The sequence below is a fragment of the Scyliorhinus canicula genome, chromosome 9 (assembly GCF_902713615.1).
Source record: "Scyliorhinus canicula chromosome 9, sScyCan1.1, whole genome shotgun sequence".
Taxonomy (NCBI): domain Eukaryota; kingdom Metazoa; phylum Chordata; class Chondrichthyes; order Carcharhiniformes; family Scyliorhinidae; genus Scyliorhinus; species Scyliorhinus canicula.
This window is the reverse complement of record NC_052154.1, coordinates 197,812,081-197,826,433: the sequence shown is the minus strand read 5'-3', so window position 1 is coordinate 197,826,433 and position 14,353 is coordinate 197,812,081. Positions and strand designations below refer to the sequence as shown.

The following is a 14,353-nucleotide window of genomic DNA, read 5'->3' as shown; positions in this document are numbered from 1 at the left end:
GTCTTGTATTGAGGGCAGTATCCTGTTGCTCCCATATACGTGGTATGTTCCTTCTTGGCCTGGATGTCTTTGGGCGCCCGATGGTGGGGGGCGTGCACCATGTGCTCATGGCTATATCCAGGTATCCGGAGATCGTGCACTCTTGGTAGTATCTTTTTATCCTATCACCAACCGCAATGATTGTAATCTGAACCCTGTCGGTATAAACGTGTGGGATGATGATCCCTCGGGTTTGGATTTGGGGATTTGCTGTGGTTTGTGGTTATATGTAAATATCATCTCAGAACTGATGTCTTTTTTCTGCCGTTTTCTTTCTTTGTTATTTTGGGGTTAAAGAATCGTTGACTGGCTCTTGCAAATGTACAGACAGGTCTTATATCCGAGAAAAGGCCCCAAGTGTTATGACTGGGTTTGGGGAGATATGTTTTGGTGGGTGCCTGAACATATGAAGCTCTTATCCTACACTTTCATTGGCTGTACAAACAGTCACAATATGTGAAGATGTTGTCATGGCCCTATCCTCCTCTCCCTCATTCTCTAGTTGATCTGTTGGTACATAGAGGCACCAAGTTTAATGATTAAGCTGATCCTGTGTTGTTCTCCTGCCATTTTCTGTATTCATGTAAACTGATGCATTTCTTTTGCAGATAGAAAATAAAAACACAAGCACACCAAAACTGCACACAGTACCCCAGGTGTGGCCTCACCAATGCCCAGTACAATAGTAATACATCTCTACTCCTATACTCAATCCTCTCACTTTGAAGGGTAACATACCATTTGTCTTCTTTACTGCCTGCTATACCTGTGTGCTTTCAGTGACTGATGCACGAGGACATCAAGGTCTCGCTGAGTATCCACCTCTCTCAATTTACACCCATTTAAATAATAATCTGCCTACCTATTTTTGCTACCATAGTGGATAACCTCACATTTATCCACATTATACTGAATCTGCCGTGCATGTGCCCACTCACTCAGCCTGTCCAAATCCCACTGAAGCATCTCTGTATCCTCCTCACAGCTCACCCAACTTTGTATTACCTACATATTTGGAAATACTAAATTTAGTTCACTTGTTCAAATCATTAATATATGTTAATAGTTGGGGTCCTAACCCCTCTGGTCACTGCCTGCCAATCGGAAAAAGGCCCATTTATTCCAACTTTTTGCTTCCCGTCTGCTAACCAGCTTTCTATCCATCTCAAGACACTACCCGCAATCACGTGCGCTTTAACTTTGCATAGTACTGTACCAAACCTGAGGATTTGTTGCGTTAGTCGTAAAACTGGTAGAACTTGGAATAAAAATATATATTCTACCACAAATTCAATTATTTTGAGAAATTAGGCAAGAAAGAGTACACAGAACTTATCGGCAATACCAGAATCAGCCATGCTTTTGAATTCCTTACAGAATAACAATTTCAAACTGCAAGCATCATGTCGAGGATTGTGCTGGAACTGAACATTTCAGCTATTATTCAAGTCTGAAGCCGTACGTTTAATCTTCAAACCTATTTTTTATTTAAAATCACTTTCCAAAAAAGCCCAAGAAACCACAAAGCACACTATATTAAAGCACACATTTCAAAACAGAAATAAGGACTCCAAATGAGACTGGCAGCAGGAAAATGCCAAAATGCTCATCTATATGGTAGCAGAAAGCTGAGGACTTCAGTTGTTATCCGAGAAATATCTGAGTTATGGGAAAGTATCAAGCTCAACCAGAGTCTCGGCATTTTGCAACCTAAGGCAACTCCTGGAAATGGGGTGTGGGAGAGGAGATGCAGCCAACCAGGAGTGGGAAGAGAATAGTGTATGAAAGAGAAACATAATTTTAGGGTGGAGTCAGCGGGAGCAGCCCTGACCTCTGGTCAGGCCGTACTTAAAACCAGATCATCTTGAATGCACAGGTCCAACACTTGTCATATTTATTTCTAGTTTGAGTCCTTAAACAGGCATTAGGTCTCTTATATACATCTTCAAGACAGCACACAAACCAACATGGCGCCATACATGTTAGACCATAAGATATAGGAGCAGAATAAGGCCACTCGACCAATCAAATCTACTCCACCATTCAACCATGGCTGATATTTTTATCATCCCCATTCTCCTGCCTTCTCCCCATAACCCCTGATTAATCAAGAACCACCTGTCTCGGTCTTAAAAGGGGATTTGGCCTCCACAGCCTTCTGCGGCAAAGAGTTCCACAGATTCACCACCCTCTGGCTGAAGAAATTCCTCCTCATCTCTGTTTTAAAGGATCATCCCTTTAGTCTGAGGCTGTGCCCTCGGGTTCTAGGTTTTCCAACAAGTGGAAACGTCCTCTCCATGTCCACTCTATCCAGGCCTCGCAGTATCCTGTAAGATTCAATAAGATTCTCCCTTCATCCTTCTAAACTCCGAGTACAGACCCAGAGGCCTCAAAGCTCCTCACGTTCATTCCAGGGATCATTCTTGTGAACCTCCTCTGGACCATTTTGTTGACACTGTCAGGACACAGGAGCTTGGTTTTCCAAATGCTGGGTTTCTGCTGGAAAATGAGTGTGAGAGTCAAATTTCACCCCCCCCCCCCCCCCCCCCCCCCCCCCCGGAAATCGCACAACTTCCCGTCTTCCTGAAGTAGATCAGATTGGGATACATACTCAAAAATTCCTGGGTGAAAAGTATTTTGATTTACTGTTGAGTTTCTTTATTCATTTTTGAACATTACATTGCTAAGACTGATGTATAAAGCAAGGTTAAAGATAAACAATTACAGAATATGAAATTTATAGCAAATTTGTGACATGAGGAACAAGGTTTCAGATGCCTCAGTGATAGACAAATATTGCAACCATTAGATGAACACGATATCGGAGGGCTCAGGGAAACTTTTCCAGTGGACTACCTACTACATAGATACATAGGATATGGGTGCAGGAGGCCTTTTGGCCCTTCGAGCCTGCTCCGCCATTCATCACCATCATGGCTGATCATCCAACTCAATAGCCTAATCCTGCTTTCTCCCCATAGCCTTTGATCCCATTCTCCCCAAGCGCTATATCCAGCCGCCTCTCAAATATATTCAAAGTTTTAGCATCAACTACTTCCTGTGGTAATGAATTCCACAGGCTCACCACTCTTTGAGTGAAGAAATGTCTCCTTATCTCTGTCCAAAATGGTTTACCCTGAATCCTAAGGATGTGACCCCTGGTGCCAGGTTGTAAGCAGTTACTGCAGCACCCCCAAGGTCTGGACCCAGTCATTGATGTTTGAATTACTGAAGTTGCTCTGTTATTATCCAATGTGGTTATCTGGCACCATATCTACGGTGGGAACAAGCCACAGCTTAGAATTCATCAGCAGTGCCATCAGCTTGGATTCTGGGACACTGCTGCTCATAGCCATTCGATCCAGTCATCGATGCCCAAATCTTCAACAGCCTCAGGTTCTGTCCAAAATTACTTTCTTAGAATTAAATGTGCACTCACAAAAGAAAAGGGGCGTGGGGAAATTGGACTAATTGGCCAGCTCTTTCAAAAAGGCTAACACGAGCCCGATGGGCCTGACTGTGCATAGAAACATACACAGAAAATAGGAGGCAGCCATTCGAGACTGATCATCAAGTTCAATACCTTGATCCCGCCTTCCCCCCATATCCCTTGATCCCTTTAGCCCCAAGAGTTGTATCCAATTCCTTCTTGAAATTACACGTTTTGGTCTCAACTACTTTCTGTTGTAGCGAATTCCACAGATTCACCGCTCTCTGGGTTAAGAAATTTCTCCTCACCTCAGTCCTAAAAGGTTTACCCCTTATCCTCAAACCATGATCTCTAGTTCTGAACTCCCCCACTATCGAGAACATTCTTTCTACCCTGTCTAATCCTGTCAGAATGTTTCTTTGAGATCCCGTCTCACTCTTCCAGACTCAAATGAACATAATCCTTTTTCAGTATATACAATTCTACCAGCTTCCTCTTTTGCTGTTGTGGAGAGGAAGTGTGGCAACAACTGGTACAAAATTCCTTCTTCCTCTGATCAAGCCCTTTCATTTTCCAGGGCTGTAATAGTGAGAATGCAAAGAGAAAATATACTTGATGATCCTGCTGCAGAGGGATAAGGTGCGTCCCAGATGAGGATGAACTTCCTGTGGAGTTGTTGCTGCAGGAACAGTTCACAAAATACAAACCTTATGAACACTGTCACCCAACTGGGCTTCAGAGTTCAGAGCAATCGAGTCGAGGTTAACATTAAAAGCTCAGCACAAAGATTGCACGATCGCCATTGGGTTTTTTTCTGTAACACTGGTGGTGATTATTTTGTCTATTAGATACTCTTTGTACCTGTCTCCCCAGATGCAGCAAATGTCTCTTCACGCAGGGCTCCCATTGCAATGCAGCTTTGGAGAAAATGTTCACTGCTTTTCTCTGCAGTTGGAAAGTTGAAGTATAAACAACTTTTCCATTTAACTGAATTCAGAACTTCTATTTGATGCTCTGTGGAGCTATCCGGCTTTCTCCTGTAGAATGGGACCCTTCCCCGTGTCAACTCTCAGAAGCCTCTGTCATCCAGATTTGCATTCCAAGCAATTATCCACAACTTTCCCATCAAAACTACATGCTTTGCAGAAACACTGTTCCAGAGCTCTCACCAACACCATACTGAGCTCAGTAATTTTCTTCTGTGGTTTAGCTTCGCTAAAGTTTAAGGTCTAGCCTTGTCTCAAAACACTTACTATGTGATCCAGGAGGGGATTGGGCAAAGGATACGAGAGCAACATCCATTTATTCAGGGAGCAAGCTCCAGAATGACAGAAGTTTGTTAATGACATATATAGGCAAGGGGACACCAGAGAGTGTGAGTGAGAGCCATTGGGAACAGCAAGGACCTTCGGTAAAGCCAGAGTTTCAGCTCGATATGTTTCTGTGTTCCTGGAGGGAAGCACAGAGTGACAAAAGTTTCAGTATGCATATTCTTCTAACACGCGAATGGAGTTTCCCATTACAGCAATCGCACGATACCATTTGAGCACACCTTGCAAAAATCTTACAAATGGCGAGGCAACATTTGAAGTTTAAAGTAAAACCTTGCATCCTGAAGTCTGTGAGCAAATTCAACAATTTGCATTTACAATGTATCTGTGAAATAGTAAAGCATTCCATTAAAGGAGAATAATCAGACAAAAATACTAAGTGTTCAAACAGAACATTAAGAGGGGTGACTAAAAGCTTGGGCAAGGAGATACGTTTTAAAGAACATCTTAAAAGGAGGAAAAAGTAGCAGAGAAGTTTACAGAATTACAAAGGCCGAGAAAGCTGTAGATTTCTCACACAGCAAATAATGGGGGGTGCAGGAAGCCTGAGGGCAGAAGAGGCCATAATGCAGAGTTTTCAGAGCACAGTTGGAAAGACGGAGTGGGCAAGGCCAGAAACGGATGTGAACAAAATGAGAATATTAAATTCGAGGCATTGGTGGAACAGAGCTAATGTAGGTTGGTGATTACAGATGATGGTAGATCAACACTTATTGAAAATTATGATACAGCCAAGTACTGGAGGACAGACTGAAACCATCAGATTTGTCGGCTGGAAATGTGATCCACACCAGCTGTACATTATTGAATCTGCCGTTTGGTCCATTGTTTCCATTGCTGTAGGCATGCATACAATTGAAATATTCATGAAAAATATGAACATTGTTATCCTTTGAAGTAGCTGATACTGCCTTTTGTACATTAGGACATGGTGTCCTGAGGGAAACACGAGCAATTGCAGGGGGTTCAGTAGAGAATTGCCACTTGTTTGGAAAAAAAAAATTGGATACTCTGAATTTATTATTTTAAAAACCTGCTCTTTAAAACCATAAAAATATCATGAATAAATTTAGACTGTTCCATTGATTTTGAAAAGAAGTTGAAGTATTTGTGATACAAGATGGCAGGTAAATAAACCAGCAGCAAATGTTTGGACAAACAGACATATCAGAAAAAAATAGACAAAAGAGCCCTGCACACCGAGATGCTCAGCTCAATCCCCCCCGTCTCGCGTCATCACCCTCACTGTCTCCCCGTCACCCCTCAACTCCCCCTGTCCCCCCTCATTCTCCTCCCCCCCCCTCCCCGGTCTCCCCTCACTCTCGCCCCCCCGTCTCCCCTCACTCTCGCCCCCCCTCAATCTCGCCCCCCCGTCTCCCCTCACTCCCGCCCCCCCGTCTCCCCTCACTCCCGCCCCCCCGTCTCCTCTCACTCTCGCCCCCCCCGTCTCCCCTCACTCTCGCCCCCCCTCATCTCCCCTCACTCTCGCCCCCCCCGTCTCCCCTCACTCTCGCCCCCCCCTCCCCTCACTCTCGCCCCCCCGTCTCCCCTCACTCTCGCCCCCCCCATCTCCCCTCACTCTCCGCACCCCCCCCATCTCCCCTCACTCTCGCCCCCCCCCCCGTCTCCCCTCACTCTCGCCCCCGCCCCCCCCCGTCTCCCCTCACTCTCGCCCCCCCCCCCGGTCCTCCCTTCACTCTCCGCCCCTCCCCGTCTCCCCTCACTCATCTCCCCCCCGTCTCCCCTCACTCTCTCCCCACCGGCTCCCCTCACTCTCGCCCCCCCGTCTCCCTCACTCTCGCCCCCCCCCGTCTCCCTCACTCTCCGCCCCCCCCGTCTCCCCTCACTCTCCCGCCCCCCCCGTCTCCCCTCACCTCTCGCCCCCCCCGTCTCCCCTCACTCTCGCCCCACCCCCCGTCTCCCCTCACTCTCACCCCCCGTCTCCCCTCACTCCCCCCCCCCCGTCTCCCCTCACTCTCTCTCTCCCCCCCCCCCCCGTCTCCCCTCACTCTCTCTCCCCCACCCGTCTCCCCTCACTCTCTCTCCCCCCCCGTCTCCCCTCACTCTCTCTCCCCCCCGGTCTCCCCTCACTCTCCCCCCCCCGGTCTCCCCTCACTCTCTCTCCCCCCCCGTCTCCCCTCACTCTCTCTCCCCCCCCCCGTCTCCCCTCCCCCCCCCCCGTCTCCCCTCACCCCCCCCCCCGTCTACCCTCACTCTCTCTCCCCCCGTCTCCCCTCACTCTCGCCCCCCCCGTCTCCCCTCACTCTCCCCCCCCGTCTCCCCTCACTCTCCCCCCCCGTCTCCCTCACTCTCCCCCCCCCCGTCTCCCTCACTCTCCCCCCCCGTCTCCCCTCACTCTCCCCCCCCCCCATCTCCCCTCACTCTCTCCCCCCCGTCTCCCCTCACTCTCGCCCCCCCCCGTCTCCCCTCACTCTCGCCCCCCCCGTCTCCCCTCACTCTCCTCCCTCCCCCCCTCTCCCTTCACTCTCCCCCCCCCCCCCCGCTCCCCTCACTCTCGCCCACCCCGTCTCCCCTCACTCTAGCCCCCCCCGTCTCCCCTCACCTCTCGCCCCCACCCGTCCTCCCCTCACTCTCCCCCCCCGTCTCCCCTCACTCCCCCCCCCCCGTCTCCCCTCACGTCTCTCCCCCCCCCCGTCTCCCTCACTCTCTCGCCCCCCCGTCTCCCCTCACTCTCCCCCCCCCCCGTCTCCCTCACTCTCGCCCACCCCGTCTCCCCTCCCTCTCGCCCCCCCCGTCTCCCCTCACTCTCGCCCCCCCCCCCGTCTCCCCTCACTCTCGCCTCCCCGTCTCCCCTCACTCTCGCCCCACCCCCCGTCTCCCCTCACTCTCACCCCCCCGTCTCCCCTCACTCCCCCCCCGTCTCCCCTCACTCTCTCTCCCCCCCCCCCCCGTCTCCCCTCACTCTCTCTCCCCCCCCCCCGTCTCCCCTCACTCTCTCTCCCCCCCCGTCTCCCCTCACTCTCTCTCCCCCCCGGTCCTCCCCTCACCTCTCCCCCCCCCCCCGGTCCTCCCCTCACTCTCTCTCCCCCCCCCCGTCTCCCCTCACTCTCCTCCCCCCCCCCGTCTCCCCTCACTCTCTCCCCCCCCCCCGTCTCCCCTCACTCTCGCCCACCCCGTCTCCCCTCACTCTCGCCCCCCCCCGTCTCCCCTCACTCTCGCCCCCCCCCGTCTCCCCTCACTCTCCCCCCCCCCCGTCTCCCCTCACTCCCCCCCCCCGTCTCCCCTCACTCGCTCGCCCCCCCCGTCTCCCCTCACTCTCGCCCCCCCGTCTCCCCTCACGCTCCGCCCCCCCCCGTCTCCCCTCACTCTCCCCCCCCCGTCTCCCTCACTCACCCCCCCGTCTCCCCTCACTCTCTCCCCCCCCGTCTCCCCTCATTCTCTCCCACCCCCGTCGCCCCTCACTCGCCCCCCCCCGTCTCCCCTCCCTCTCTCCCCCCCCTCCGCTCCGTCTCTCCCCCCCCTCCGTCTCCCCTCACTCTCCCTCCCCCCCCTCCGTCTCCCCCCCTCACTCCGTCTCCCCTCACTCTCTCCCCCCCCTCCGTCTCCCCTCACTCTCTCCCCCCCGTGTCTCCCCTCACTCTCTCCCCCCCCCGTCTCCCTTCACTCTCTCTCCCCCCCCCCCCCCGTCTCCCCTCACTCTCTCCCCCCCCCCCGTCTCCCCTCACTCTCTCCCCCCCCCCCGTCTCCCCTCACTCTCTCTCCCCCCCGGTCTCCCCTCACTCTCTCCTCCCCCCCCCCCGTCTCCCCTCACTCTCTCCCCCCCCCCGTCTCCCTCACTCTCCCCCCCCCGTCTCCCCTCACTCTCTCCCCCCCCCGTCTCCCTCACTCTCTGCCCCCCCGTCTCCCCTCACTCTCTCCCCCCCCCCCTCTCCCCTCACTCTCTCCCCCCCCCCCTCCCCTCACTCTCTCCCCCCCCCCGTCTCCCCTCACTCTCTCCCCCCCCCCCCCCCGTCTCCCCTCACTCTCTCCCCCCCCCCCCCCCTCTCCCCTCACTCTCTCCCCCCCCCCCCCCCCCCGTCTCCCCTCACTCTCTCCCCCCCCGTCTCCCCTCACTCTCTCTCCCCCCCCCCGTCTCCCCTCACTCTCTCCCCCCCCCGTCTCCCCTCACTCTCTCCCCCCCCCGTCTCCCCTCACTCTCTCTCCCCCCCCCCCCCTCTCCCCTCACTCTCTCTCCCCTCCCCCCCCCCCCTCTCCCCTCACTCTCTCCCCCCCCCCCGGTCTCCCCTCACTCTCCCCCCCCCCCCTCCCCTCACTCTCTCCCCCCCCCCTCCCCCTCACTCTCCTCCCCCCCCCCCGTCTCCCCTCTCTCTCTCCCCCCCCCCCGTCTCCCCTCACTCTCTCCCCCCCCCCCCCCCTCCCCCTCACTCTCTCCCCCCCCCCCCCCCCGTCCCCCTCACTCTCTCCCCCCCCCCCCCCCGTCTCCCCTCACTCTCTCCCCCCCCGTCCCCCTCACTCTCTCTCCCCCCTCCCCCCGTCTCCCCTCACTCTCTCCCCCCCCGTCTCCCCACTCTCTCCCCCCCCGTGTCTCCCCCTCACTCTCTCCCCCCCCCGCTCCCCTCACTCTCTCTCCCCCCCCCCCCCGTCTCCCCTCACTCTCTTCCCCCCCCCCCGTCTCCCCACTCTCCCCCCCCCGTCTCCCCTCACTCTCTCTCTCCCCCCCCCGTCTCCCCTCACTCTCTCCCCCCCCCCCGTCTCCCCTCACCTCTCCCCCCCCCGTCTCCCCTCACTCTCTCCCCCCCCCCGTCTCCCCTCACTCTCCCCCCCCCCCCGTCTCCCCTCACTCTCTCCCCCCCCCCTCTCCCCTCACTCTCTCCCCCCCCCCCCCCCCGTCTCCCCTCACTCTCTCCCCCCCCCCCCCCGTCTCCCCTCACTCTCTCCCCCCCCCCCCCCCCCCCCGTCTCCCCTCACACTCTCCCCCCCCCCCGTCTCCCCTCACTCTCTCCCCCCCCCCGTCTCCCCTCACTCTCTCCCCCCCCGTCTCCCTCACTCTCTCTCCCCCCCCTCTCCCCTCACTCTCTCCCCCCCCCCCGTCTCCCCTCACTCTCTCCCCCCCCCCGTCTCCCCTCACTCTCTTCCCCCCCCCCCCGTCTCCCCCCCCTCTCCTCCCCCCCCCCCGTCTCCCCTCACTCTCTCCCCCCCCCCGTCTCCCCTCACTCTCTCCCCCCCCCCCCCCCGTCTCCCCTCACTCTCTCCCCCCCCCCGGTCCCCCCCTCCCCTCACTCTCTCCCCCCCCGTCTCCCCTCACTCCTCTCTCCCCTCCCCCCGTCTCCCCTCACTCTCCTTCCTCCCCCTCCCCCCCCGATGCTCCCCTCACTCCTCTCCCCCCCCCCCGTATCCCCTCACTCTCTCTCCCCCCCCCCCGTCTCCCCTCACGTCTCGCTCCCCCCCGTCTCCCGCACTCTCTCCTCTCTCCCCCCCCCCCCCCCGTCTCCCCTCACTCTCTCCCCCCCCCCCCGTTCTCCCCTCACTCTCTCTCCCCTCCCCCCCCCCGTCTCCCCTCACTTCTCTCTCCCCCCCCCCCCCCCGTCTCCCCTCACTCCTCTCTCCCCCCCCCCCGTCTTCCCCCCCCTCCCCCCACTCTCTCTCCCCCCCTCTCCCCTCACTCTCTCCCCCCGTCTCCCCTCACTCTCTATCCCCCCCCGTCTCCCCTCACTCTCCCCCCCCCCCCCCCCCCCCGGTCTCCCCCTCACTCTCTCTCCCCCCCCCGTCTCCCCTCACTCTCCCCCCCCCCGGTCTCCCCTCACTCTCTCCACCCCGTCTCCCCTCACTCTCCCCCCCCCCCCCCCCCTCTCCCCTCACTCTCTCCCCCTCCGTCCCCCTCACTCTCTCCCCCCCCCCCCCGTCTCCCCTCACTCTCTCTCCCCCCCCCCCCCGTCTCCCCCCTCACTCTCTCCTCCCCCCCCCCCCGTCCCCTCACTCTCTCCCCCCCCCCCCTCTCCCCTCACTCTCTCCCTCTCCCCCCCCCCGTCTCCCTCACCTCCTCCCCCCCCCGTCTCCCCTCACTCTCTCCCCCCCCCCCCGTCTCCCTCCTCTCCCCCCCCCCCTCTCCCCTCACTCTCTCCCCCCCCCCGTCTCCCCTCACTCTCTCCCCCCCCCCCGTCTCCCCTCACTCTCTCCCCCCCCCCGTCTCCCCTCACTCTCTCCCCCCCCCCCCGTCTCCCCTCACCTCTCCCTCTCTCCCCCCCCCCCCGTCTCCCCTCACTCTCTCCCCCCCCCCCGTCTCCCCTCCCCTCTCCCCCCCCCGCTCCCCCCCTCTCTCCCTCCCCCCGTCTCCCCTCACCTCCTCACCCCCCCCCCGTCTCCCCTCACTCTCTCCCCCCCCCCCCGTCTCCCCTCACTCTCTCCCCCCCCCCCCCGTCTCCCCTCACTCTCTCCCCCCCCCCGTCTCCCCTCACTCTCTCCCCTCCCCCCCCCCGTCTCCCTCACTCTCTCCCCCCCCCCGTCTCCCCTCACTCTCTCCCCCCCCCGTCTCCCTCCCCTCACCTCCCCCCCCTCTCTCTCCCCCCCCGTCTCCCCTCACCTCTCTCCCCCCCCCCCCGTCTCCCCTCACTCTCTCCCCCCCCCCGTCTCCCCTCTCTCTCTCCCCCCCCCCCTCCCCTCACTCTCTCCCCCCCCCCTCTCCCTCCTCCTCCCCCTCTCTCTCTCCCCCCCCCCCGTCTCCCCTCACTCTCTCCCCCCCCCCCCCGTCTCCCCTCACTCTCTCCCCCCCCCGTCTCCCCTCACTCTCTCCCCCCCCCCGTCTCCCCTCACTCTCTCCCCCCCCCCGTCTCCCCTCACTCTCTCCCCCCCCCGTCTCCCCTCACTCTCTCCTCCCCCCCCCCCCCCGTCTCCCTCACTCTCTCCCCCCCCCGTCTCCCCTCACTCGCTCCTTCCCTCCCCCCCCCCGCTTCCCCTCACTCTCTCCCCCCCCCGTCTCCCCTCACTCTCTCCCCCACCCCGTCTCCCCTCACTCTCCTCCCCCCCCCCCGTCTCCCCTCACTCTCGCCTCCCCCCCCCCCCGTCTCCCCTCACTCTCTCCCCCCCCCCCCCTCTCCCCTCACTCTCTCCCCCCCCCCCCGTCTCCCCTCACTCCTCTCCCCCCCCCCCCGTCTCCCCTCACTCTCTCCCCCCCCCCCCCGTCTCCCCTCACTCTCTCTCCCCCCCCCCCGTCTCCCCTCACTCTCGCCTCCCCCCCCCCCCCGTCTCCCCTCACTCTCGCCTCCCCCCCCCCCCCGTCTCCCCTCACTCTCGCCTCCCCCCCCCGTCTCCCCTCACTCTCTCCCCCCCCCCCCCCCCCCGTCTCCCCTCACTCTCTCTCCCCCCCCCCGTCTCCCCTCCCCGTCTCCCCTCCCCGTCTCCCCTCCCCCCCGCGGAGGCCCCGCTCTCTCCCCCCGGGGGCCCCGCTCTCTCCCCCCGGGGGCCCCGCTCTCTCCCCCCGGGCCCCGGGCCCCGCTCTCTCTCGCCCCGGGCCCCGCTCTCACCTTCATGCTGCTCCGGCAGCCGCTCCCTCGGCCGCGGGACAACCGACACCAACCCGCCCCGTCTACTGACACCGGCTCCCGGCAGCCAATCAGAACCCGGCTCCCAGTGGCCAACCAGCGCCCGGCTCCTAGCGGCCAATCACAGTCCGGCTCCCAGTGGCCAATCAGCGCCCGGCTCCCGGCGGCCAATCAGAGTCCGGCCCCCAGTGGCCAATCAGCGCCCGGCTCCTAGCGGCCAATCAGAGTCCGGCTCCCAGCGGCCAATCAGCTTCCCGGCGGCCAATCAGAGTCCGGCTCCCAGTGGCCAATCAGCGCCCGGCTCCCGGCGGCCAATCAGAGCCAGGTTCGCAGCGGCGAATCAGAGCCCGGCTCCCAATGGCTAACCAGCGCCCGGCTCCAGGCGCCCAATCGAAGCCTGGCTCCCAGTGGCCAATCAGCGCCCGGCCCCTAGCGGCCAATCAGAGCCAGCCTCCCAGCGGCTAATCAGCGCCCGGCTCCTAGCGGCCAATCAGAGTCAGCCTGCCAGCGACCAATCAGCGCCCGGATCCTAGCGGCCAATCAGAGCCAGCCTGCCAGCGGCCAATCAGCGCCCGGATCCTAGCGGCCAATCAGAGCTAGCCTCCCAGCGGCCATTCAGAGCCCGGCTCCCGGCGGCCAATCAGAGCCGGGCTCCCAGCAGCCAATCAGCGTCGGGCTCCCAGCAGCCTCTGTGAATAAGGGTGGCTCTGCACAAATGGCCCTTCAGCCCTTCCATCCATTGACTCTGTGCCCACCCATGAAAAGCTATCACCTGCCAATTCTTTTTATTAATAAATTGAGAGTGCACAATTCATTTTTTCCAATTAAGGGGCAATTTACCTTCACCAATCCACCTACCCTGCACATCTTTGGGTTGTAGGGGAGAATGTCCCAGTGCCAGGAACGGACCTGAGTCCTCAGCACCGTAGGCAGCAGTGCTAACCACTGCCTGAAGGTGCCGCCCTCCTGATCTGCCAATTATAATCCCATTTGCCAGCACTTGGCCAATGGCCAATGACCATAACACATAGACCAGAATTAGGCCACTCAACCCATCGAGTCTGCTCTGCCATTCAATCATAGCTCATATTTTTTCATCCCCATTCTCCTGCCTTCTCCCCATAACCCATGATCCCCTTATTAATCAAGAACCTATCTATTTCTGCTTTAAAGACACTCAGTGATTTGGCCTCCACAGCCTTCTGCGGCAAAGAGTTCCACAGATTCACCACCCTCTGGCTGAAGAAATTCCTCCTCATCTCTGTTTTAAAGGATCGTCCCTTTAGTCTCAGATTATGTCCTCTGGTTCTAGTTTTTCCTACAAGTGGAAACATCCTCTCCACATCCACTCTATCCAGGCCTCGCAGTATCCTGTAAGTTTCAATAAGATCCCCTTCATCCTTCTAAACTCCAACGAGTACAGACCAGAATCCTCAACTGTTCTCATACGACAAGCTCTTCATTCCAGACATCATTCTTGTGAACCTCCTCTGGACCCTTTCCAAGGCCAGCACATCATTCCTTAGATACGGGGCCCAAAACTGCTCACAATACTCCAAATGGGGTCTGACCAGAGCCCTACACAGCCGCAGAAGTATATCCCTGGTCTTGTATTCTAGCCCTCTTGACATGAATGCGAACATTGCATTTGCCTTCTTAACTGTCGACTGAATCTGCACGTTAACCTTAAGAGAATCATGAACAAGGACTCCCAAGTCCCTTTGTACTTCTGATTTCCTAAGCATTTCCCCATTTAGAAGTTGGTCTAAGCCTAAATTCCTCCTTCCAAAGTGCATAACCTCACACTTTTCCACACTGTATTTCATTTGCCACTTCATTGCCCACTCTCCTAGCCTATCCAAATCCTTCTGCAAACCCCTTGCTTCCTCAGTACTACCTGCCCTCCTGTCCTTGAATGTTAAGACTTGCCAAGTAATCATCCAGCTACTTTTTAAAGAATGTGGGGCATCAAGATAAAGATAGATAGTTTTTTGAAGAACAAAGGAATAAAGGGTTATGGTGTTCGGGTGGGAAAGTGGAGCTGAGTCCACAAA

General features: G+C 58.2%; 1 protein-coding gene across 1 annotated transcript in view; it reads right to left on the bottom strand.

The window, feature by feature from the left end:
- Positions 1–12,429, bottom strand: part of LOC119971996 (transmembrane protein 263-like) — a 317,266-nt gene extending 304,837 nt beyond the window's left edge. The window contains exon 1 of the mRNA XM_038808424.1: positions 12,282–12,429. Coding sequence (XP_038664352.1) covers positions 12,282–12,287 — 6 coding nt within the window. The 5' untranslated portion in view covers positions 12,288–12,429. The remainder of the gene's footprint in view (positions 1–12,281) is intronic.
- Between the last annotated feature and the right edge of the window lie 1,924 nt (positions 12,430–14,353).